Source organism: Panthera onca, chromosome C2, assembly GCF_046562875.1.
Source record: "Panthera onca isolate mPanOnc1 chromosome C2, mPanOnc1 haplotype 2, whole genome shotgun sequence".
Lineage (NCBI taxonomy): Eukaryota > Metazoa > Chordata > Mammalia > Carnivora > Felidae > Panthera > Panthera onca.
This window is the reverse complement of record NC_138347.1, coordinates 67313172-67338639: the sequence shown is the minus strand read 5'-3', so window position 1 is coordinate 67338639 and position 25468 is coordinate 67313172. Positions and strand designations below refer to the sequence as shown.

The following is a 25468-nucleotide window of genomic DNA, read 5'->3' as shown; positions in this document are numbered from 1 at the left end:
AACATTCACTTACATTTTTCTTTTCACTTAAGTGATTAGAGAATGTGATTCTTATTTCCCTCATACTGTAAAATGATGCCTATTGAGAATAACTTTTTGTTATGTACTAGGTACGTGATGAATAAACATTTATATACTTACCATCTCATTGTTCTCTGACAGGAAGAAAGAAAAGCTGCTGATAATAAAATAAAAAAACTAAAACTTCATGCTAAGGCCAAATTAACTTCTTTGAATAAGCACATTGAAGAAATGAAGGCACAAGGAGGGACTGTCCTGCCTACAGAACCTCAGTCAGAGGAGCAACTTTCCAAGGTACGGTGACTGGATATAATACACATTTTCTGAGTGGAAAAGCCTCCCATTATAACAGATCTTCCCTAATCACAAAAATTTATGAAGTTACAACACTAAATGTTGTACTTTCTTATTGAGCTTGTAGTCTAGCTGGGCTCTGGGCCACACACAGATAGAATAAAAGGCCAACAGAAAATATAGAAATGAAATGTGACCTAGACCTTCAGAGAATTAAAAAAGGCTAACAGGAAAAATATACTGGAGTGAGGAATTTAGATGGGAGAGGCACATACTTTTTGGTGGAATTTCATCTTTGGTTAGAATATTAAACTACATAGTCTGTAAGGTTTCCACCAGCTCTGAATTCTTTTAGTCAGTGACTTGACATAGAATATTCTTCGTCTTCATGTGGCCATATATTAGTGGATTAATATTTCATGCATTGTAACTGAATTAATTAGATTGCCTTGGGCTCCCTGTGAGGGGTGCTTTCTAGGTTTATGACTGTCACCTGTCACCAGCAAAACAATTTAAGATCAGGGTTAGAGGAATAAGGAAAGTGGTGCCTTTTAAGAAAGAGTATTGTCCCAACACATTATTATTGCTTTTCTATGTGGTTAAGCCCCAGATATTCACATTCAACCAGCCATGTAGTGAACAAGAAACCTGAGTTTTTTGAAGAGTTTGGTATAGAATATAATGGAGGCCGGCATATAACATGTGCACATTGTAGTTGGCCTAGCCTTAACTCTGCCTAAGAGATCTATTTATTTTTATTTTCATTTTCTTTTTCTTTTTTTTTAATGTTTATTTATTTTTGAGAGAGAGAGAGAGAGAGACAGAGACAGAGTGCAATCAGCCAAGGGACAGAGAGAGAGGAAGACACAGAATCTGAAGCAGGCTCCAGGCTCTGAGCTGTCAGCACAGAGCCTGATGCGGGGCTTGAACACACAGACTGTGAGTTCATGACCTGAGCTGAAGTCAGAACCTTAACCGACTGAGCCACCCAGGTGCCCCATTATTTTCATTTTCTTAATTCCACCTTGTTCAATGTTTTTAGTTTGGGGAAATGAGGTTGTAATTGATTCTCTAGGCACAACTCTTGGGGTCACTGGTTAGCTTCCTAGTACCCTGGTTAGTCTTTTTTCTCTGGATCTAATGCTCAGAAGACATTACTTTTCCATAGCTTTATTTAACTTCTCAAAGCTTATTTTAGGAGCTTTTCTCATTCTTCTCAGATTACTTGTTCATCAAGATTCTTTTCTTCTTGGTTTTTCCTCTGATAATTGTTTCTTCTTGTAGTTGTGGTACCAGCCTGTCTCCCCACGTTGCTTTGTTTCTTCTAACTTTCCCTCTACTATGTTGTTAGATTTTTAAGTTATCCATTTTATACTCTTTTTTTTTTTTTTTTAAGGCCTGAGACCACAACTTCATTTCCTTCTTCTGTTAAATAAGAGGGTCGAATTCAAATGATTTCTAAGTTTCAGCAATTAGTTATAGCAGCTTTATACTATTGGATACCCATTTACAGAGCTAGACAGTCTCTGGAAAGTATAGTTGAAGAAATGACAGCAATCCTCAGATGCTTGACAAAGTATTACGTAGAAGAAAGTATAAAATTATCTTGCGTAGTTCTAATAAGCAGACTTGGTTCATTTGAGGGTGGTGAATTCAGTAGGGAGGGAGAGTCTGGTTTAATATAAGGAAGAGCTTTTCGGGGGAAAAAATAGACTTGAAAGATTTGGATTTCCCTTTACTGGGTCTTGTATGATGTTTTGCCCCTCACTTAACAGCACCTGTGTTTTCCTAAATTCTGTCCTCTGGTTTTTCAAGGCAGTGAGACTGTGAATTTTCTATTAAGTTTTAGTCCTGTGTGGTGCTGACTGGTTTTGTCCTCAGACAAAAAAACCATAAAAATGGGAAACTCAGTGTAATTTCTTCCAAGTATTGACTCCCTTCCAGTGTCTTCCTGCTTTTGGTTGCCCTCTAGCATTTTCAAGTAGCTGTTTTCCTGTATTGTTCAGAGTTGATAGCTGTTATCTGATGGAGGATGAGTCTAGCAAGGAGCTACCTGGCCATACTAAAATGGGAAAACTCTAAGATTCCTTCCTGGTTGATAGGTCAGGTGTTATTTCTTGCTCCCATTTATGAAACTATAATCAAATAGTTATATAGGGCAAGTTAGAACAAAAGATCACATATGTATTAGTTGTAATTATTTTAAATAAATAACTTTATCTCCTGTATTTTCAGCATGATAAGAGTTCTACAGAGGAAGAGATGGAAGCAGAAAAGATAAAACATAAACTCCTGGAGAAGGAAGAACTAATTAGCTGTTTGCAAGCCCAACTTATCCAGGCACAGGCAGAGCAAACTACACAGGTAGGGGTGTTTAGTCACCTCATAATCATTAGGTTAATGAATCACTAAGGCCCAATGGATTATTATACCATAAATACATTTTTCTAGATACCCAACAGATGTTTACCTATGTATCTGTCAATTTTCTTTCTTCTTCCCTTTCCTTCCCTCACCAACTTCCTTTCCTTCCTGCCTAAGTCTAGTAATCGGTGTTTGCCATTTGTGGTTGATATTTGTGGATTCCTATTATGCTTTTTTAAAAATTTTTTTTTAATATTTATTCACCCTTGACAGAGAGAGAGAGAGAGATAGAGCACGAGTGGGGGAGGGGGAGAGAGAGGGGGAGACAGAATCCGAAGCAGGCTCCAGGCTCTGAGCTGTAGCACAGAGCCCTACGCGGGGCTTGAACTCACAGACCGCGAGATCATGACCTGAGCCGAAGTCTGATGCTCAACCAACTGAGCCACCCAGACGCCCCCTATTATGCTTTTTTAATATATGGTTTCACATATTTTTATTTCAGAAGAGTTTTCTTGAATTATATAGCTTGTAATATTTGGTATGTTTTCTTCTTTAAGAACTTCTATTATCTGTATGTTCCTTCTTTGATTATCTTTAGTATTTGTCACTCTTAGTTCCTTTTTCTTTCTTTCTTCACTGTAACTTTCTTTTTTTTTCTTACTTCACTTAAGGCATTCTGTTTTGTGTTTGTTTACTTTTGTGTTATTTCTTGTTTAGATTTCTTTTTCTGAAATTTCTAATTTTGATTTATGTTGTTCTTCTGTGTTTTATATAATTTTCTTTATTTTTTAACACCTTTTTAAATAGATGGCGGGTTTGGTTTTTTATTTTATTTTATTTTTAACATGTCTCAGTTCTGTTATTATGACCTTTAAGAATATTATTCTGCTCCTTAGTCTTTTTTCTAATAATAACTTTGTATGAAATTTAACCTTGATCCTTTTATGTTCCTTATTTTTGTGTGCAGTTAATTTTTCTAAACTTTTGGAGAGAGGCTTCGTTCAGGAGAACTTTATTTACTTAAGAGACTTTTCTCTCTCTCTCTCTCTCTCTCTCTCTCTTTTGTGTGTGTGTGTGTGTGTGTCTGTCCAAAGATCTGGCAGCTGGATTCAATAGTAATATAATGTAAACCACATGCATAATTTTAAAAATTTTGTAGTGGCTATATTACAAAAGATAAAGAACAGGAAGGAAAATTAATTTCAAAAATATTTTTCATTTAGTCCAATATATTCAAAATATACTTTTGAAATTAATATAATTATTTTTGTGTATTTTACTTTTTCTTTTTTTTCACTGTCTGAAATTTGGTGTGTATTTTTATATTATGTCTCAATTTGGGTTATTAAATTCTCATTAGAAATACTTCACCTCTGTGTAGATTTCATAAAATTTCCAATTGAAAAAGTAGATTCATTTTAAGTTGTTCCAGACATACTTAAACACTTTCCAATAACTGAACTGAGGGCTGAAACATCATTTTTTGTATGATCTGCATAGGTATCAACTGTGACTCATGTTGTCTGCATAAAGGATTCAGATAAACACATTGCAGTGTTACATGAGTATGTAGGAAAAAATCATTCAAACTGAGTGAATCCACTGACACTGACTACATGATGTATTTATTGTAATACTAGGAATAGCATGCACACTTCTTACTTGTCTTACTTGTTTAACAATTCAAGAGTATATGACATGATGCAATCAAATGAAATATAGTTGAATTTAATGGGAAATAATTTGTACTTTAATTAAAATTAAATTATATTTATAATTAAACTCCTCATTTGCATTAGGCGTATTTCAGGCCTTCTGTAGTCACATGTGGCTAGTTGATAATGAATTATACAACATGTGTATAGACCTTTTTCTTCTGTTTCTGTTATCTCTATTCTGCGTAATTTTTATTTCACTCCTAGAAGTTTTTTCTTATTTCCGGTCTGTGTCTTGGAAGGCAGCTCTGAATCTTGGAAGGCAGCCCTGATGAGTCAGTTTTGAGAATTCAGAGGGGCTAGGCTGATCTAGCCTTTTAGTCCTTTTTCCTGTGGATCCCTTGCATTTACCCAGTATTGGAGAATGGAAAAGCCCTGCCAATTTAAGCTGCTGTTCTTAGATTGGCCAACTGTGCTTTCCAGTAAGAACTTGTTGGCTATTTGGGGATTTTCCTGTTCTCAAGGCCATTACTGTTGCTCTGTTGCTGCCTTCTTCCTTTGTGTAGGCTCTTAATACCATGCAGGTCTTGTGCCTTTTGGTGGTTTGCTCTGCCTGCTTGTATTTTGGAGTTTGTGGGACTACCTTCCTAATTTCATTGTGAATATTATCTATGGGTTTTTGGTTTTACTGTTTAGTTGTGCTGTCTGTTTCAATGTGAGGATTCAGAGAAGTTGAAAAATTGCTGCTGTCGCTTCTATTTTCCTCTGACAAATAATTCTGATAATTACTTTTTAAAAACCACTATGCACATGTAGTTCACTTTTGTGTTAAGAGGAAATTAGAAGGATATTGGTAGGTATTGGGGCAAATGAGACGGCGAGGTCAAAGAATAAAGAGTGCTAATTCTTTTGTTTAAATATTTTTTTCCTTCTGTGTCTTCCATTTGATAAGCGCTCAACAGAGGTGGAAGAATTTTTAATTATGAAGCAACAGCTCCAAGAGAAGGAAGAACTCATTAGCAGTCTGAAAGCCCAGCTCAGCCAGACACAGGCAGAACAAGCTGCTCAGGTAGGGGGGAAGGTACCTCATAATGGTTAGAATAAAGAATCATGAAAGTCTAATGGGTTATTCATGACAAGCCAATTCAGACACTTTTTTTTTTTTTTAGTTTATTTCTTTTGAGAGAAAGAGTGCAAGCAGGGGTGTGGGGGTCCAGGGAGAGAGGGAGAGAGGGAAAGAGAAAGAATCTCAAGCAGGCTCTGTACTGTCAACACAGAGCCCAACATGGGGCTCAAACTGATGAACCATGAGATCATGATCTGAGCCAAAATCAAAAGTCAGACACCCGACCAACTGAGCCACCCAGGTGCCCCAATTCAAACACTTTTTAAAACCTTAGTATATAAAAGTATAGTAACTAGAATGTTACAGTAGAAATGAGAAGGGTATGGTAGTAGAAGAAAATAGAAATGTTACTATAAAAGTGTTACAATAAAAGTGTTGATAAATTTGCCATAACCTAATTGATGGCTGTTTCTAAGTTCTACAGTCCTGTAATTTGGTTTTAATAGCACACAGAAATTCAGTCTTTTATGATTTGGCTTGTGTTGTTTGGAGGGGACTGGTAAGGTAAACAAAAAGAAATACAAATGATTAGGTCCCTTCTTTCCCTATAGTAAAATCTTACTGAGAAGTTAAATTATAATCAGAAGGTTTCTTAGTATATGATGAGAAAGTGGTATAGGTTACATGATTCAATGTTAAAAGGCACTAGTATTTGACATTCTTCATATTTATTTCTGCTACCAGGACCAGACTGTTTGGACTGGCATCCTCAACTCCTTCTCTCTGGCTGTTTTTCTAAATTTCCAGCTTGACCAACCAACCCTATATTTTTCCCTTGAGAATGCTTTTGACTCGTGAATTTGTTTTTTCCCTTGAAGTATCTTTGCATAATAGTTAATTTTTTCCATTGGGTGTTTAATTTTTTGATAAATTATTGTATTAACGGTGTTTTCTGTCCATGGATGGTCTGCTGCTATATATACAGTTAATATTGTATATCCCGAAATCCTTACTTTTACAAAACTATTAGCTTTTATTGTGTCTGTTGTAGGCAGAAGCACTATATATAATGTAGCATAAAGAAATACAAAATATGTATTTTACTGAGTGGCATAAAACATGGAAAGCCAAGAATATAAATATATTATTAACAGATCCATCATAATGCAAACCATTCAGAATGAGTGAATAGCAAGCGTCAACACAAATGGAAAGTATTTTGAGAGATGAAAGAGGTTACCATGAGTGTGATATCCAAGGAAGGTACATGGAAAAATTAGGCAAAACTGTGATGGATAGATATTAATCTCGACAAGATGGGGGAAAGTATTCCATTTGTGAGGAATGGTCTGAGCAAAGTCACAGAGATTAAAAAGGAATATGGTACATTTATAGGAAAGGATACATAGATGCATTTGGTAATGAAGGACTCCAATGCCTATACACTTGCAACACAGGATTCCAGATTCATAGTAATGTCAGAATTAAGATAAAAAAATTACAAAGATTTTTTTCCTACCCAGAAGGAGAGCTGAGATAATTCAAGATGTCATAAATTGAAAAAATTAGCAGTGGTTGAAGGACCAATACAGACTGGGCAAGCTAAGATGAGGTCAGCATACTCAACTACAGATCTTAAGGAAATGAATAAGTAGGCATTCATATGCAGACAACACATGTGCACATGCGCGCGCGCGCGCACACACACACACACACAACACACACACACTACAGATCTTAAAGAAATGAGTAAGTAGGCATTCGTATGCAGACACACATGTGCACGTGCACACACACATAACTGCAGAACAGAACAAAACAAAAACACTGATGTTAAACAGCTCATAGTCTATTTATTTCCATTTTATTCTGTTAAGAGCCATTTACAAATAAGGGTGATCTAGAAGCCTGCAAGTAATGACACCTGAAAATAGTGGCGTCAGGAAGAGGTGGTAAGAGTTTAGAAATATACCAAGGTCTTTGGTAAAAGCAGTTCTTTGAAGATAAGACAAGTTGATATTCCTGATGAACATGGATGCAAAAATTCTCAATAAAATACTAGCAAACTGAATCCAACCAATACATTTAAAAAATCATTCACCATGATCAAATGGGATTTATTCCAGTTGTAGAGAATTTTGAATAAAAGATCCATTAGTTTGAAGTTTGACTTAATAGGGCATGAGATTTTTCACTGAAAGTTTTTGAGCCTGAGTGTGATATTGATGTGCCTAGGACTTAACAGAAACCTAATTTCACTTTGTAGGTTTAATATTCTAATCTCTGCAGAACTTTTAAAAATTATACTTCTTGTATATTTAAACATTTTAGTAGCCATGCAAATACAATTGTTAATCGCAATTTGTATTTAGGCTGATTTCTGAATTTGATAAGAGGATTTCTCTTACATTGGAAGTTATTGTCAGGCCTGTCTCTCTTTCGCATTCTCATCCTTGACATTAAAAATTTAATTTAAAAACTCTATTGTCTATCAGTTCTCAGTGTCTATCTTTGGAGAATAGTGTGTGAGTTTTGTTTGTGCTATATTCGGGGAGTGTAACGTGTATAGTTTCTCTGGTGTGTGTCTTTAGTTGAGTTCCATGCAGCAGGTGGTCCGAGAGAAAGATGCCCGCTTTGAAACACAAGTTCGTCTTCATGAAGATGAGCTTCTTCAGTTAGTAACCCAGGCAGATGTGGAAACAGAGATGCAACAGGTGTGTTGCTAAAACTTAGTAGAATGACTGTCATTTGGTTAACTTTTAATTAAATTTTCTACCTTTGCATACTGCTCTCTACTTGGTCTTAGTGTGCTCCTTAATTGGCTTCTTTTTGGTGATCTTGTCTTCTGTTGCATATTAATTATTTATTTTTTCTTGTCCTTACCTTGCCTTTTATGCCTCTAACCAGGTTGTTGGTACTCAAAAGCTAAATTTAATTGGCAAATGTATGTGGTAGTCAGAAATTGGTTTCTCTTCAGTTTGCCAATTGTAGCTGCATTAAAGACCTGATCCAAAGCTTCAAATCAATGAAGCCAGTTTTAAACTTTCAAAAAATTATAAAGATGTAAAGGAGTGATTTTGAAGTCATAAAGTCTCTTATTAAATCAATTATTCTAAAAAAATTCATTGGGTATATTTTGGAAATTGGCTTCATTGTTTTTAAGTTTATCATCTACTAACTTGAAGGTATTTGTTTTTATTTAGTGTGTAGTGCAGTCTGGTAACTAAAAGTGCTCCAGTGGTATTTCATGGTTGATGCATTTAATTGTTTTTGAGTGAAAACTTCTTCCACGTTCTAAGTAATCCTTCAGAATACACCACTAAATAAAGTTTCAGAATATAGCACTCTTTGAAGTAGTATATTAATATATACATGTATCATTGATTTATTTATCCAACAAATGTGTATCGAGTGCATGTCCTGTGCATGAAGCTAGAAGAGAAATGGTTCTTGCCTGCAGAGAATGTTCTCTTTGGTGAGTGAGATATACATGTACTTATGTTACATAGGAGTAGGACATTGACTATATAATTTTAGAAGTGGATGTTTTATTTTCTCTAATTACTAAAAAGCCTCCCTAATTCAGGGGCTTGCTTGTATCTCAGTTTGGTTGTTGTCAGTGTACTGGAGAAGGCAATTTCGGAGATTCTTTTTTGTGCTGGAGGGGGAGCATGGCATGCTGGTGTCCCACTCTTTAATCTGTCATCTCAACATCCAAAAAACAGAAGTACACAAATCTACATAATATTTCGAAAGGTAAGCAGATAATGGTGCTCATTGGTTTAGCACATTGTATCTAAAACATTTCCTTCTCAGAAATTAAGGGTGCTGCAGAGGAAGCTTGAAGAGCATGAGGAAGCCTTATTGGGCCGTGCTCAGGTGGTGGACTTGCTACAACAGGAGCTGACTACTGCCGAAGAGAAAAACCAGGTACTGCCTCGTGATCTTTACTGCCTGTCTTAGGAGTGGAGTATTCATTTCCACTTTAGTTTCCCAGGCAGCACATATAACATCATAAGCCTTCTTTTTAAAGTTTATTTATTTATAATTTTTTTTAATGTTTATTTATTTTTGAGAAAGAGAGAAAATGGGGGAGGGCAAAGAGAGATAGAGACACAGAATCCAAAGCAGACTCCAGGCTCAGAACTGTCAGCACAGAGCCCAACGCAGGACTTGATCTCATAGACCGCAAGATCATGACCTGAGCCAAAGTAAGACACTCAACTGGCTAAGCCACCACCCGAGCGCCTCTCGTTTATTTTTGAGAGAGAGAGAGAGAGCGAGAGAGCATGTACACATGGAGGAGTGGAGGAGGGGCAGAGAGAAAGGGAGAGAGAGAGAATCCCAAGCAGGCTTTGTGCTGTCAATGGGGAGCCCAGCTTGGGGCTCTATGTCATGAATCGTGACAGCATGATCTGAGCCAAAATCAAGAGTCAGACGCTTAACCAACTGAGCCACCCAGGCATTCCATAACATCGTAAGCCTTCTGAGAATAGGTGCCATTTATTCATTCTTTCAACAAATACCCTGTGCTTACATGGTGGTGATATAATGATGAGCTTACCTTTTGTATCTTTTATTCTTGCTTTTATTTGTATCTTTTATTCTTGCTTTTTCCTTTGTGCTTTTAGGTCTTATGCAATTTTAGGTTTGGTCCTGGGTCTCTAGCCCCATGCTTCACCTATGCTTATTGAATTCACTATGCTTATTGAAATGAAAGAATGAATTTATAGCTCATGAAGCCTAGTTTCTCTAGAATGTCATACTGTCTTCTAGTGAGTTTCCTTTCTGTTAGTTTGCTCCTTTGGTATCTCGAATGGTTCTTGTGCCTGATTTTTACTATCCCTTGTTTGTTTTTGTTGATTTTCTGTTGGCTTGAAATAATCCCACCATGCAGTATTCCCTGAATCTAAAGTGATCAGACAAAGATGTTCTAAAATCTTAAGCTCAAGTATCCCATCCCAGGCTGTAACCCATCCTGTCATTCCCTTTCTCAGGCTGTCTTGACCTTTATTCTCATTGAGATCCTTTGGTCCTTTCACTTTGTTCCTCTGGTATGTTAGTTCTTTCTTGGCCTCTCTCCTTTCCCCATCTGCTGTTGACCCATGTCTGACCATTTGGAATACTCTTTTATCAGACCTTAGGTTCCCTATGTCCTTGTCTTATCACATTCAGGTAGCCAAATCCTAATGTAGAATCAGTGCTATAGTCCAGATTCTCTGCTTATTCATCTGGGTGCTGTGTGCTGCTGGAGAAAGTCAATCATCTTCTTTCTTCTTAATTTTCAACTCTTCTTGAGAAGGACGTCTTGCATAGAAACATCCCAGATCTCCCATCCTAATAAAACCTATATCCTGATCCCGAGGCTCCTCTCACTGTCTTCAGGCAGTTAGGTTCAAATCTCAGTTGTGCCTCTTACTAGATAGTTACTATACAAATAGTTACAACTATGTGACTTTCGGCAAATTTCCCTTTTTCTCTGCTCCTGTTAATACCTAAGTATCTCTCTCATGGCCTCTATCACTTTTGAATTATAATTATCTGGTTAAATGTGACTCCCACTGAACTCTGAGTTCCATGAGGGCAGGAACGACATTCATTCATTCATTCGTTATTCAATATTTATTGAGTACCAGGTACTCATTGTGACATGCACTATGCTTGGTGCTAGAGAACAGTGATGATAAAACAAAGTCCCTTCACTTATTGAACTTATTTCGTAACGGGAGAGACAGAAAATAAAAGATGACGCACAAATAAGTATGTATGAATAGAAACTGTTAAAAGTATCAAGGAGCAAATACAGGGTCTTATGCAATTTTAGGTTTGGTCCTGGGTCTCTAGCCCCATGCTTCACCTAGAACAGGTACTTAACTATGCTTATTGAAATGAAAGAATGAATTTATAGCTCATGAAGCTTTGTCTTTTTTTCTTAGATTCTCTCTCAGCAGTTACAGCAGATGGAAGCTGAGCATAATACTTTAAGGAACACTGTGGAAACAGAAAGACAGGAGTCCAAGATTCTAATGGAAAAGATGCAACTTGAGGTGACAGAGAGAAAATTATCTTTCCATAACCTGCAGGAAGAAATGCATCATCTTCTGGAGCAGCTTGAGCAAGCAGGTCAAGCCCAGGCTGAACTACAGTCCCGGTACAATGCTTTAGAGCAGAAGCACAAAGCAGAAATGGAAGAGAAGATCTCTCACATTTCGAGTCTTCAGAAGACTGAGCAAGAGCTACATTCTGCCTGTAATGCTCTAAAGGAGGAAAATTCAAAGCTTCTCCAAGATAAGAGTGAACAGGCAGTTCATTCAGCCCAGGCTATTCAACAACTGGAAGGTCAGTATTTGGTTGCTTTTCAAGTCTACTTGGTTAGCACCTGAGTGTCTCCTACTTCAGAATTTCAGGGATATGTTAATGACATCATTTGCTCAAAGCAATTGAATCATTAGCAGAATTACGAAAGACCTCTCTTCTGAACTCTTTGTCATTTTTCCTATCTCTGGCTGAAGTTATAATCTGGCTTAATATTATAATTATCATTACAGAAATAAAAACTATTGATAATGATGTGTCGTGTATTAAAAAGAATGCTATGTGAAACATGACTGTGATCTGAAAGTTTCAGTAACTGAAATGAGTAGGATTTGTTTTTTGTTTTCTTCAAATTTTTCTTTAAATTTTAGTTAACATACAGTGCAATATTGGTTTCAAGAGTAGAATTCAGTGATTCATCACTTACATACAACATCCAGTGCTCATCATAAGTGCCCTCCTTATACCTATCACCCATCTAGTCCATCTCCCATCCACCTCCCTCTGATAACCATCAGTTTGTTCTCTGTCTTTAAAGAGTCTCTTTTAGTTTGTTTCCCTCTCTCCATGCCACCCCCCATATGTTCATCTGTTTTGTTTCTTAAATTCCACATATGTGTGAAATCAGATGGTATTTGTCTTTCTCTGACTGACTTATTTCACTAGCATAATACACTCTAGTTCCGTCCACATTGTTGCAAATGGCAAGATTTTGTTCTTTTTGATGGCTGAATAATATTCCATTGTGTCTATATGCCACATCTTCTTTATCCATTCATCAGTCGATGGACATTTGGGCTCTTTCCATAGTTTGGCTGTTGTTGATAATGTTGCTATAAACACTGGGGTGCATGAATCCCTTCGAATACGATTTTTGTATCCTTTGGGTAAATACCTAGTAGTGCAACTGCTCGATCATAGGGTAGTTCTATTTTTAACTCTTTGAGGAACCTCCATACTATTTTCCAGAGTGGCTGCACCAGTCTGCATTCCCACCAACAGTGTAAGAGGATTCCCCTTTCTCCACATCCTCATTGACACCTGTTGTTTCTTGTGTTGTTATTTTTACCCAATAAATGAGTAGGATTTGAATTAATTTTTGGGAAACTCAGGCTAGATCTAGGTACATAGGTAGGGAAACTGAATGGTGTGGAATCATCCTTACTTCTAAAGATGGATCTGAATGCTTTTCTTAAAGGTAAAAAGTTCTTTTTAAGGAAAATCTTTATCCTTTAAGAAGGCCTAATGAAAACTTACTTTTTAAAAAAGTTTTATTATTAAAGTAATACATGCTTCTAATTTAATTTGAAGAGATTGGCATACATTTGAAGGAAAGATTTTAGAAAAACTTAAGCTGAAGATCTGTATTGAGGAGTTGAACATTAACCAGAAAGCCTTGAGAGGCATTACATGGGAACAGTGTGTTACATGAGCACACTGTCCTCTTAACTGGACCATATTTATGTGCAGAGTTGTGCCATATTATCTTGGTGGGATTCATAATGATTCAGTGTAGAGTGAAGAAAATAAAATTTAAAAATACTAAAGGCATTTGCAAGGGGTTAAGGAAAAATGACTTTGTAAAAAATTCTAATCCTGTTTTATTTTACCTTTTAAGGAAGTGGTTTATGGAGATGCCTTTTGGTCCTTCAGAGCATGTGAACAGTTAAAACATGACATTGGCATAATTTTAATTAAGATAACTGGAGTAAGGGGTGCCTGGGTGGCTCAGTCGGTTGAGTGACTGACTTCGGCTCAGGTCATGATCTCATGGTCTGTGACTTTGAGCCCCGTGTTGGGCTCTGTGCTGACAGCTCTGAGCCTGGAGCCTGCTTTGGATTCTGTGTCTCCCTCTATCTCTGCCCCTCCCCCACTCATGCTCCATCTGTCTCAGAAGTAAATAAACATTAAAAAAAAATATTTAAAAAAAGATAACTGGAGTAAGCAGCATGTGGTATATCTCTAGAAGATAACAATTTACCAAGTTTCAGACTTGCATCAGAAATCATTTTTATTTACTTATTTTCCTTTCCTTAGAGCAAGTCAAATTGCTAAGCAGACCAACCTTGCAACAACAAGAAGCAGCGTCTCAGACTTCTCTCCCAGATGTTTATACTGAGGATACACAGGTAATTAAATGTTTACTTCTTACGAATATGATCTGTCTTTGCTATATCTATACTTGAGTGCTCTAATGAGAATTTATTCCAGAAAGTAGTATAAACTTTCTGTCTCTTCTGCCTGATAAGATGCTTTTTTAAAAAAAAATATTTATTTATTTTGAGAGAGACAGAGAGGGTGTGAGCAGGGGAAGAGCAGAGAGAAAGGGAGAATCCCAAGCAAGCTCCACACTGTCAGTGCAGAGGCCGATATGGGGCTCAAACTCAAGAAATTGTGAGATCATGACCTGAGCTGAAACCAAGAGTCAGACACTTAACCAACTGAGCCACCCAGGCGCCCTGATAAAATGCTTTTTTGGAGGTGATTTCATTTGAAAGGAATCATGAAAGCCATTAATTTATGTCTGAACAGTGATTAATGAGGAAATAATAGATAATAAGTACCATGATCTCAGGAGCCTTTCTGATTCTAAGGTCTTAGAATTCTGATTTGGAAATAAATCATTATTTTTGATTTTATAATCCCTTTTATCAGCTGAGAAGTCAATTTTGTTTTTGGTAGACTGAGATTTGATCAGCTTTAATGTACACAATTTCATCTAACCAGATGTTTAAGTCTATTATAGAAATCATAATGCTCTCATTAAGTAACAGTAGAAACTTTAATTGCCAATTAGCTGTTGATTGGCCCATATATTCTCTTTTCCTTCTGTAAAAATCTCTGTGAGAAGCTAGATTGTAATCATCATAAGGCTGTTATGGAGCATGATTATCAGAACAAGGATAGTTAGTTTGATGCTCTTAATTGGCTAGTGCCAAGCTGGGATAACTGGATTCATTCATCTCCATTATAAGCTATACCCTTCCAAACTGACAAACATATTGACCAGCAAGAGTTCCATGGTCCCTGGGCAGTACTGTACACTGATAAAAATTTTTGTTTCCTGGCTTCTAGCATCTAGCTTTCCAATCTCTTCTGTTCTCAAAATCACAACTTTTCCCTCTAATGTTTAAAGACATTTTTCAATAATTTCAAAAAATTTAAAGAATATGATAGTGAATACCTCTATATCCACTATCTGGGTTCTATCAACATTTTACTAAAAAACAAGCAAAACAAAACAAAACAAAACATCTTACTGTATTTGCTTTATAAAACATCTATCCATTTATCCATCCACTACTTCATCTTAATTTTTTATGTATTTCACAGGAAGTTGTAGATACATTTTTCTCTAAATATTCCAACATGCATATCATTGACTAGATTTTAATATTTATTTATAGTTTTTTTCTTTTGAAGTAAGATTTAGAAACATGAAATGTATAAATATTAAATGTACCATTCATTGAGTTTTGTCAAATGCATACACTACTGTTACCCCAAATCCCTATCAAGATATATCACTATCTGCCCACGAAGTATTCTCATACCTTTTTGAAGCCAATCACATCCTAACCTTCTAGAGATGACCAATGTTCTGTTTTTTCACCACAGATTAATTTTGCCTGTTTTCCAGAGTCATGTAAATATATGTGCTCTTTTGTGTAAAGTTTCTTACACTCAGCCTGTTTTGAGATTCATCCATATTGCTGCATATATCATACTGTACTTTTTATATTGCTGAGAAGTACTTAATTTTGTGAATATATTGCATTTTCCTTTTGCATGACTGTGCTGTAATTTCCTGTTGATGATTTCCTGGGCTTTGGCCATTATGAATTAAGCTGCTATAAACATTCTTGTACAGGTATTTGTGAGGACATTTATCTTCAGTAAATACTAGTTGAGGAATTGCTGGGCCATAGCGTATGTATTTAGCTTTATAAGAAACTGCCGAATCATTTCCCAAAGTGGTTGTATTATTTTACATTGCCATCTAAAATATATGAGAGTTCTAGTTGTCCCACATCTTTTCCAAGATTTGATATTGTCAATTTAAAAAATGTTAGCCATTTTAATGGGTGCTTGGTTTTAATTTACATTTCCTTGATGAAAAATGATATTGAACATTTTTTCTTGAGATTCCTGGCTTTATATATCTTATTTTGATCAAGTGTCTTTTCAAGTTATTCCCCCATTTAAAAATTGAAGTTCTGGGGCGCCTGGGTGGCGCAGTCGGTTAAGCGTCCGACTTCATCCAGGTCACGATCTCGCGGTCTGTGAGTTCGAGCCCCGCGTCAGGCTCTGGGCTGATGGCTCGGAGCCTGGAGCCTGTTTCCGATTCTGTGTCTCCCTCTCTCTCTGCCCCTCCCCCGTTCATGCTCTGTCTCTCTCTGTCCCAAAAAATAATAAATAAAAAACGTTGAAAAAAAAAATTAAAAAAAAAAAAAAATTGAAGTTCTTTGTCTTTTTATTATCAAGTAGTAGGGATTCTTTATATATTCTGAATGCCAATTTATTTTCAAATCTGTTTCGTGACTATTTTCTCCCACACAGTGGCTTGCCTCCTACTCATATTCTTCATGTCTTTTAACTAGTAGACATTTTATAATTTTGATGAAACCTGTTATTTATCAATTTTTTTTTATTGTTATAATTTTCTGTGCCCTAACTATGAAACCTTTGCTTAATGCCAAGTCGTGAAGTTTTTGTCTTGTTTTCTTCCACAAGCTTTACGGTTTTAGCCTTCCCAGTTAAGTCTCTGAACCTCAGAATTTTTGTGTGTAGTGTAAGGTAAGGGTCAAGGCTTATTTTTTTCCCCCATATAGATGTCCAGTTGTTTCAGCACTATTTCTTGAAAAGACTTTACTTTCCTCATTGGATTTCTTTGGTATATTTGTTGAAAATCAAATGATTACTAGGTCCATTTCTGAACTTAGTATTCTGTTGTCTTGATCTATTTGTCAGTCCTTAGGCCAGTAACACACTGTCTTTACTACTGTAGAGTGTAGTTAGTCTTGAAGTCAAGTAGTATAAGTCTTTTGATTTTGTTCTTCTATTCAAGATCGCTTTATTACAGGTACATATCCACAGAAAGTATATAGTCTGTGTTCTCAAATTGTATTAAAAAAAAAAAAAAACGAAAGAAAGCTCGGTGGGATTTTGAGTTGGCACTGTGTTGAATCTATAGATCAATTTAGGGAGAATTGACATCTTAACACTACTGAACTTATCAATCCATGAGCTAATGTAGTATATTTTCCCACTTATTTTTATCTTCTTTAATTTCCTTCATGATGTTTTATAGTTTTCATTGGAGGGGCTGTGCACATTTAAAAGTTTATTCCAAAGTAGTTAATGCCTGTTGATGCTATTGTAGATGGAATTATTCTAATTTCAGTTTCCAGCTGTTTGCTGCTAATATGTAAATGTACAATTGAATTTTGCTTAGTAACTTTATATTATCTGAACTTGACAAATATTCATTTTATTAGTTCTAGTCTCTTTTTATAGATTCCTTGGATTTTCTAAGTAAACCGTCATGTCATCTCCAAATAAAGATGACTTTTACTTCTTTCTAATCTTTATGTCTTTCTTTTTTTTATGCAATAGCTAGGACCTTCATTTTCATTACACTATTTCATAAAGTGGTGAGATTCTTGCATTGTTCCTGATCTTATGGGAAAATGTTCCATATTTTACCATTAGCTATGCTTACCATTAACTTTAGGTTTTCAATAAATGTCCTTTACTGGATTGAGGACATTCCCCTCTATTTCTAGTTTTCTGAGAATTGGCATTGAATTTTGTCAAATGCTTTTTCTGCATTTTTCTAAATGCACATATGGATTTTCTTTTATATTCTGTTAATGTGGTACAGTATTTTAATATTAAACCAACCTTGTGTTGTTGGGATAAATCCCACTTGGTCATGAAGTATTATCCCTTTAATACATTACTGAATTTGATTTGCTACTATTTTGTGAAGGATTTGGTATCCATATTCATGAAGGATATCAGTCTATAATTTTCTCTTTGTTTTATAATATCTTTGTCAGATTTTGATATTAAGATTGTGCTGGCCTCATAAGACAAGCTTGAAAGTGTTCCTTTTTATTTTCTGAGAGTTTAAGATTGGTATTAAATGTCTGAAAGAATTCAACAGTGAGACTGAATCTAAAATTGTAAAAGAAAGAAAGAAATTGAATTTCTTTTACAGGTATAATGCTAATAAGATTTTTTTCATCTTATGTCAGTTTGGGTTTTTTTGTTATTGTTGTTGAGATTGTGCCCATTTCATTGAAGATGTTTAGTTTTTGTCATATTGTTGGTTATAATATTCCCTCTTTATCCTTTTAATGCCCATAGCTTTTTAGTGGCACTCACCCTCACCCCAGTCCCTATTGTTTTTTAAAAACTGAGATATAATTGATACATCATTGTATAAGTTTGAGGTGTACAAAGTATTGATTTGATTCATTTATATTTTACAGTATGATTACCTTAGCCTTAGCTAACACCTCCATCATGTCACATAATTATCACTTCTGTTTTGTGGTAAGAATATTGAAGATCTAGTCTCTCAGCAACTTTCAAGTATGTGATACAGTATCATTAACTGTGTATTACAGTGCTGTAAATTAGCTCTCCAGGACAGAATTTGTTCATCTTCTCACTGCAAGTGTGTATCCTTTGATCAAAATTCCCTCAATTTATGCTTTGTTTTCCTGAGCAGTGTTACTAGCAATTATTCCACTTCTTATTTTTTTTAAATCTTTTCAAAGAACTAGCTTTGGCTTTGTTGATTTTCTCTGTTACTGGTCTGTTTTCACTTTCATTGATTGTTGCTTTCTGGTATTTCTTTCTACTAATTGGTTTTACTTTGTTGTTCTTTTGCTAACCTCTCAAGGTAGAACTTTATATCAAAGGTTTAAGTTTTTTTCCCTCATATAAGCATTTTTCATTTAAAGTTACACAATTCTCTCAAAGTCCATAGTTTGATATATTTTTTATTGTTCATTTTCCTTGCGATTTCTTCTTTGTGGATTATTTAGAAGTGTGTTGTTTAATATCTAGAAATTTGGTTTTATTTCTAGATATTTTATTATTATTGATTTGTAATTGGATTTCATTGTGATCAGATAATATGCTGTATATGATTTAAAATCCTTTGACATTTTTTAGAGACTTGTTTTATGATACAGCCTGTGGTCTTTCTTGGTGATCATACCTTGTGCACTTGTAAAGGATGTATATTCTGTAGTTATTGGATTCTGGAATTGTCTATTTTTCCTTTTAATTGTCATTTTTTGCTTCTTCGTAATTTGAATTTCTATTATTAATTACCTTTACATTTATGATTTTATGTCTTCTGAGGAAATGTTCCTTATTTCATTTATAAAATGTTACTCTATCTCTAGTAACATTTCCTTACTTGAAGTTCTTTTTTTATCTGATATTAATGAAAGAACTCTAGTCTTCTGATGTTTACTGTTTGTATAGTACATTCTTTTCTATTCTTTTACTTTCAAGTTACTCTTTCTTTAAAGTGAATGTCTTACCTACCCTATGACCCAGCAGTAGCACTGCTAGGAATTTACCCAAGGGATACAGGAGTACTGATGCATAGGGGCACTTGTACCCCAATGTTTATAGCAGCACTCTCAACAATAGCCAAATTATGGAAAGAGCCTAAATGTCCGTCAACTGATGCATGGATAAAGAAATTGTGGTTTATATACACAATGGAGTACTACGTGGCAGTGAGAAAGAATGAAATATGGTCCTTTGTAGCAACATGGATGGAACTGGAGAGTGTTATGCTAAGTGAAATAAGCCATACAGAGAAAGACAGATATCATATGTTTTCACTCTTATGTGGATCCTGAGAAACTTAACAGAAACCCATGGGGGAGGGGAAGTAAAAAAAAAAAAAAAAAAAAAAAAAAAAAAGAGGTTAGAGTGGGAGAGAGCCAGAGCATAAGAGACTCTTAAAAACTGAGAACAAACTGAGGGTTGATGGGGGGTGGGAGGGAGGGGGGGGTGGGTGATGGGTATTGAGGAGGGCACCTTTTGGGATGAGCACTGGGTGTTGTATGGAAACCAATTTGACAATAAATTTCAAAAAAAAAAAAGTGAATGTCTTAAAAGCAGCATAAAGTTTGGTTATGCTCTTTTATTTCTTCTCATAATCTCTACTTTATAATTAGAGTGTTTAGTGTCCATTTAATGTAATTATTGATACGATTGGATTTAGCTGTACCGTTTTTTCTTATTTGGGATTTGATAATTCATTTTTTCTTCTTTCATTGATTTCCCTCTCACACTCTGGCAGGTGTGTTTGCCCCAAAGTCTGTTTCCTTGTTTTTCAAGATCTCATTCTGAGGCTTTTCTGTCAGTGTTTTACTTGCTCCTTGTAATGCAAACCGGGAACTTCCCTTAGAATAAGTCATAGAATCCTTAAACTCATCTCTTGCCATTTCTTTAAACATTAAGTGAAGATTTGGGGCTGAGTAGGCTGTAAAGACTATCAAGGCTTAAAAATCCTACACTTTTATGAAGAATTGTATAGAAAATCCCCTTGGCGAAGAAAAACCTGTATAAAATGACAGACAACTAAAGATGTGTCCTAATGAGATATTTGCCTCACTAGGAAAACGAAACCAATATGGATGCATAAATGAAGCACAAGATAATTTTTATTATCCTTGGGAAAAAAAAAAAAAACAGTTATGGCTCTTCTTCTTTTTAAAGATTATATATTAACTTTTGTCCCTGTTCTTCTTCATGTTTAGTCTCCTACAAGAGAGTGATCTGGTTATCAAGTGGCATTAAGCAAACTTGGTAATGTTACTTATGGACCTGAAAATGTTTTTTCTTGTGCAATAGACTTGAGATTTCTGTCTTTGTAATCCAGTGCCTATTCTTAAATTTGAAAGCCAATGAACTAGAAGTTTGTGTGAAAATTTTTCTATCTTCTGATAAAAAGCATTACTTTAAAGATGAGCTAGGCAAATACGTAGATGCCATATTTAAAGTATTTTCGTGGCTGGAGAACTTTTAGAAGACAAAAATGCCAGAGGCTATCTGGGCATTATGTGAGGGTTTTTCACTGAGAATCATTGATTTGTTGTCTTTCTACATTTTAGGTAGTCACTGAGGAGAATATTGCCTTTTTGCAGAAGAAAGTGATAGAACTAGAGAATGAAAAGAGAGCTTTGCTCCTTAGTTCTATAGAGCTGGAGGAGCTGAAAGCTGAGAATGGTACGTATAAATGAAAACCATAATTCTCTGTCTTCTCAACCCACATGCTTCTACTTTTATCACTATACATGTATAACATGTAGATTTTCTGATTCGATGACAATGATCTTAGCACAGCTGGTGGTTATTAAAGATAGGACTAATACACAATGAACAATTAGAGCATCATACCCGTGTTTATGTAAGTATAACATTTTACATTATGGGATGTAAATGCTGTAGGATATCAGTATTTTGGAGTGGTCAAGGGATCTTTTCAGGAGCATGGCTTGAATAGGACCTTAATAAGAGGATGAATTTTTAAAGAGGCAAAATGATGAGAGAAAGGGTATTCCCGGTAATACATTTTGGGGATGAAGTAACAGAGATCAGTGTAAAATAAAGGTCCAAAAGTAGAAAACATTTTGAGTTTTGCTCATGCTATATACTACTTACAACCCTATCCCTTTCCTTTAGTCAGGCTAATTCTTACTCATCTTTCAGACCTCAACTAGGGTACTTTACCAAGTAAAGTTTGTACCATTTCTTTTTATTTTTTTTAATGTTTATTTACTTTTGAGAAAGAGAGAGAGACAGAGCCCTAGTGGGGGAGGGGCAGAGAGAGAGAGGGAGACACAGAATCTGAAGCAGGCTCCAGGCTCTGAGCTGTCAACAAGGGGCTTGAACTCACGAACTGTGTAATCATAACCTGAGCTGAAGTTGGATGCTTAACCAACTGAGCCACCCAGGTGCCCCAAGTTTGTACCTTTCTTAAACTCTAGAGACAGTATTTCCACATTAACCATTTTTCAGTTCTACTTAGCTGGGGATTATATATCTGTATTAGACTATTCCCACCATTGCTAATATATAAAGAACACCACAAATTCAGCTCATTAATCAACCCACTTAAAGCACTTCTTTGAGACTTTATCCATGATGCTTATTTTGCAGTTTTGCAAACAGTGCCTATCACTGTCATATAGCTCATTATAGTTTAGAGGTGTTACACAAGTTCCATTCTCTTTGCTTTTTCCTGCAAGGATCACTGCCCTTAAGGTTTTCTGTATTAGTTTTTGTGTTTGGTTTTAGGTTACCTTTGCTTTATGTGTCATATTCTATTCAACTCCCCTTTTGCACTTCCATTTCTACCACTGTACCTCTTCCTCAAATAATCTTGTGAGATGTCTGAACACATTATATACTGTCTCAAATTCATTTGTTTCATGAATTGTCATTCATTCATTTAGCAGATTTCTGTGGTACCTATTCTATGTGCCAAGCAGTAATCTAGTTGCTGTGATAACTTGCCTAACACATTACAGGGGAAGATAGGCCATGAACAGATATATAAATAAGAAAATTTCAGAACATGATAAGTATTAGGATAAAAATAAAATAGATAACTGCAAGTATGCCTGGGGAGAGAGGAAAGCAACATTAGAGTCATTAGGGTAGGCCTCTCTGAGAACTTGAAACCTGAATGAAGAAAAGGGGACAGCCATTCAAAAAGGCCAAGCAAGAAGCATTCCAAGCAGAGAAAAAAGCAGTGCAAATACCATGAAATCTGAATAAACTTGATATGTTTGCAGACAGAAATAAAGCCAGTATTTTGGGAGGAGAGTGAGCAAAAAAAGGCCAGTGCAGAAGAAAAGGTTGTAGAATAGGTGGGGTCAACTCATGAGAGCCCATGTAGGTCATGTTAAGACATTTAGATGTAGTATAAAATGCTTTTTTTACCTTTAACATATCTGTCTTAGCTTCTCAGAAAGTGTATAAACTTCTTGGGGGCATGTTAATACTCAGTGTTTTTATCCTCCAAAGTACTACTACCCTTTTTAGATATATGTATCAAAATAGAACATGGGGTAGAACTTAGAAGATTGGATTATGATCCCAGCTCTCTGTGAACTAGCTGTAGGTCATGTCATTTCAATGTTTCTTTATATGGTCATTGAAGAGATTAGATAGCTGTGTTCTAGTGCTAAAATTTGATGTCTTTATAAACATATGTGAAAGAACATTGAAGACCTTTAAGTGCTGTATGAATGTAAGATGTATATTATGAACACAGTAGGGTTATGGATAAATCAAGGCAAATTTATTACCCTAGAAGTCCCAAATTGTGCCACAGAAATAGCTGCTACTCTTCACATGCTCTGGCATCCTTCTCCTCTAAAGCCCTCCACTATTTATATACTTCATTCAGATTAACTATCATCACCTAGAACCATTCTGTCTTTTTCCCCACCATTCTGTCTTATATCACGTCTTCTCTTGCCATTTCTTTTTGATAAAATAAGCCTTTTATCTTCCCAAAACTATTTTGTTTATTTCTTTCCTCTTGGATTATATCATGCATCTCAAATAGCCTCACACACAATCATGTCTCTGTTTTCTCAAACACTCTACATAAATCATCTAAGGATATTTATTTTGTGACTTTCAGAAAAACTGTCTTCTCAGATTACTCTCCTGGAGGCTCAGAATAGAAGTGGAGAGGCAGATAGAGAAGTCAGTGAGGTAAGTGATATGTTCTTAAAATAACCAGAATGTGAACTAGATCAAGAGAAGTTAGCTTCAAACCTAAACATTTCAGCAACTTTCTAATGTTGACAGAGAAAGTTATAATGGTTATTATTTCCCATTTGGTCTCATTTATATCAAAATATTGGATTTTTTTTTTTTATTTGTCCTGAACCAGAATACAAGTATAGTAGCCATTTGTTTGGGATTTGATAATTCCTTTCTCATACTGGGTTATTATTTATCTCAACTTCTTTGCCCATCTCGGAAAAGTTTCTCAGTGAGGAGATTAGATAAAATCTCTAGTTCCCCTCCACTAAATTGGCATAGTTTCATTTAGGATTATATTAAAAAGAGTATTTTTGAAGAATGGTGCTTTTTATAACCTGAAATTACTTATAAGAATGTGTGATTCCTAAATATTCTGTTGTTTTAAGAAGTCAGTGATAGAGTCATAAGTGGCCTTGAAGAATAATGTAACTTCTTAATAGAAGTGTCTGCTTAATTATATTAGAGTTCTTCAGAGAAACAAAATAGGGAGTGTGTATATATGTAGAGAGAGAGATTTATTTTAAGGGAATTAGTTCATGCAATTGTGGGAGCTAGCAAATCCAAAATCTAGAGGGTAGGCCAGCAGGGTAGAGACCGAGGGAAGAGTTACAGTTCGAGTCTAAAGGCAGTCTGGTGGCAGAATTCCCTCTGTTTGGAGGTGTCAGTCTTTTTTTTTTTTTTTTTTTTTTTTTTTTGGTTAAGGCCTCAACTGATTAGATGAGGCCCACTTACATTGTGGAGGGTAATCAAAGCCTACTGATTTAAATGTTTATTTCACCTAAAAAATACCTTCACAGACACATGTAGAATAATTCTAGAATAATGTTTGACCACGTATCTGGGTACTATGCTTTAGCAAAGTTGACAATAAAATTAACCATTATACTTATATTTAGTATTTTTTTATGGGACTGCTGATGTGCTGTTCACAAACTTGGCAAAAGGAAACTAAAATTTGAAAGTTATAGCATTATTTGGATACTGACAGAGTAAAAATGAGTCGTGTTTGGCCAAGCAGGTGCTTAATGTTTTAAGATGCTTAGCAGTAGTATCTAGTGAAAACAAGACAACTTAGATCAAAAAAGAGGAACAGGTAAGAAAGATGCTAATTTCTTAAGAAAAAGAAAAACAGGGGCTCCTGGGTGGCACAGTCAGTTAAGCGTCTGACTTCAGCTCAGGTCATGATCTCACAGTCCGTGAGTTCGTGCCCCATGTTGGGCTCTGTGCTGACACCTCGGAGCCTGGAGCCTGCTTCGGATTCTGTGACTCCCTCTCTCTCTGCCCCTCCCTGCTCATGCTCTCTCTCTCTCTCTCTCTCTGTCTCAAAAATAAATAAAAACATTAAAAAAAAAAGAAAAAGAAAAACAATACCAGAAGGGAGAACACAAAAACAGAGAACAAGGGAAAAGAAAGGGGAAAAAACACACACACACACACACAAAGAAATTGCAAAAGGAAGGGTGCCTAAGATAATCCTTTGGGGTAAGAGAAAGTGAGTAGAAAAGGTGCATAGAAAGTGTAAGCTCAGCTGAAAGGGAAAGGCTAGTATTAGCAGAAAAAGTAATGAGAGTGGCTGGAAAAAACAAAGTTCTCCGGTATAACATTGGGTATATATCTTAGGGATAACATTGATTTTTCACCTGAGCCAAAAAGTTGATTGAACTTAGTAGATCTCATGGAGAGCAGCAGAGGGTGTGACCAAGGGAAGGAAGAGAGTGAGTGAACTGGCATGATGGAGAAGAGGAAACAAATATACTTAGGCCGAGAGAGAGAACAAAAAAGGAATTATATTGAGGTCTTCTGGCAGAAAGTGATGTCTTGACTATATCAGGTCTTTAGTGTATATAGGGATGGATAAATAAGCATGTGACCTGAAGAAATTATAAAAGGAGCTTTTTCCATGTGCTTAAATACTCTGTCCAGTGTTAAT

At 35.7% G+C, this 25468-nt stretch overlaps 1 protein-coding gene across 7 annotated transcripts in view; it reads left to right on the top strand.

The window, feature by feature from the left end:
• Positions 1-25468, top strand: part of GOLGB1 (golgin B1) — a 90220-nt gene that overhangs the window by 23566 nt on the left and 41186 nt on the right. For 6 of the 7 annotated variants that reach the window (XR_009612328.3, XM_060639849.3, XM_060639846.3 and 3 more), the window contains exons 4-12: positions 163-315; positions 2551-2679; positions 5287-5403; positions 7992-8114; positions 9217-9330; positions 11337-11739; positions 13753-13844; positions 20868-20982; positions 23411-23484. Coding sequence is in view for 6 of the 7 variants with exons in the window: in XM_060639849.3 (XP_060495832.3) it covers positions 163-315; positions 2551-2679; positions 5287-5403; positions 7992-8114; positions 9217-9330; positions 11337-11739; positions 13753-13844; positions 20868-20982; positions 23411-23484 (1320 nt within the window). In the remaining variant the exon portion in view is untranslated. The remainder of the gene's footprint in view (positions 1-162; positions 316-2550; positions 2680-5286; positions 5404-7991; positions 8115-9216; positions 9331-11336; positions 11740-13752; positions 13845-20867; positions 20983-23410; positions 23485-25468) is intronic. The other variant, XM_060639848.3, reaches the window with a different exon arrangement.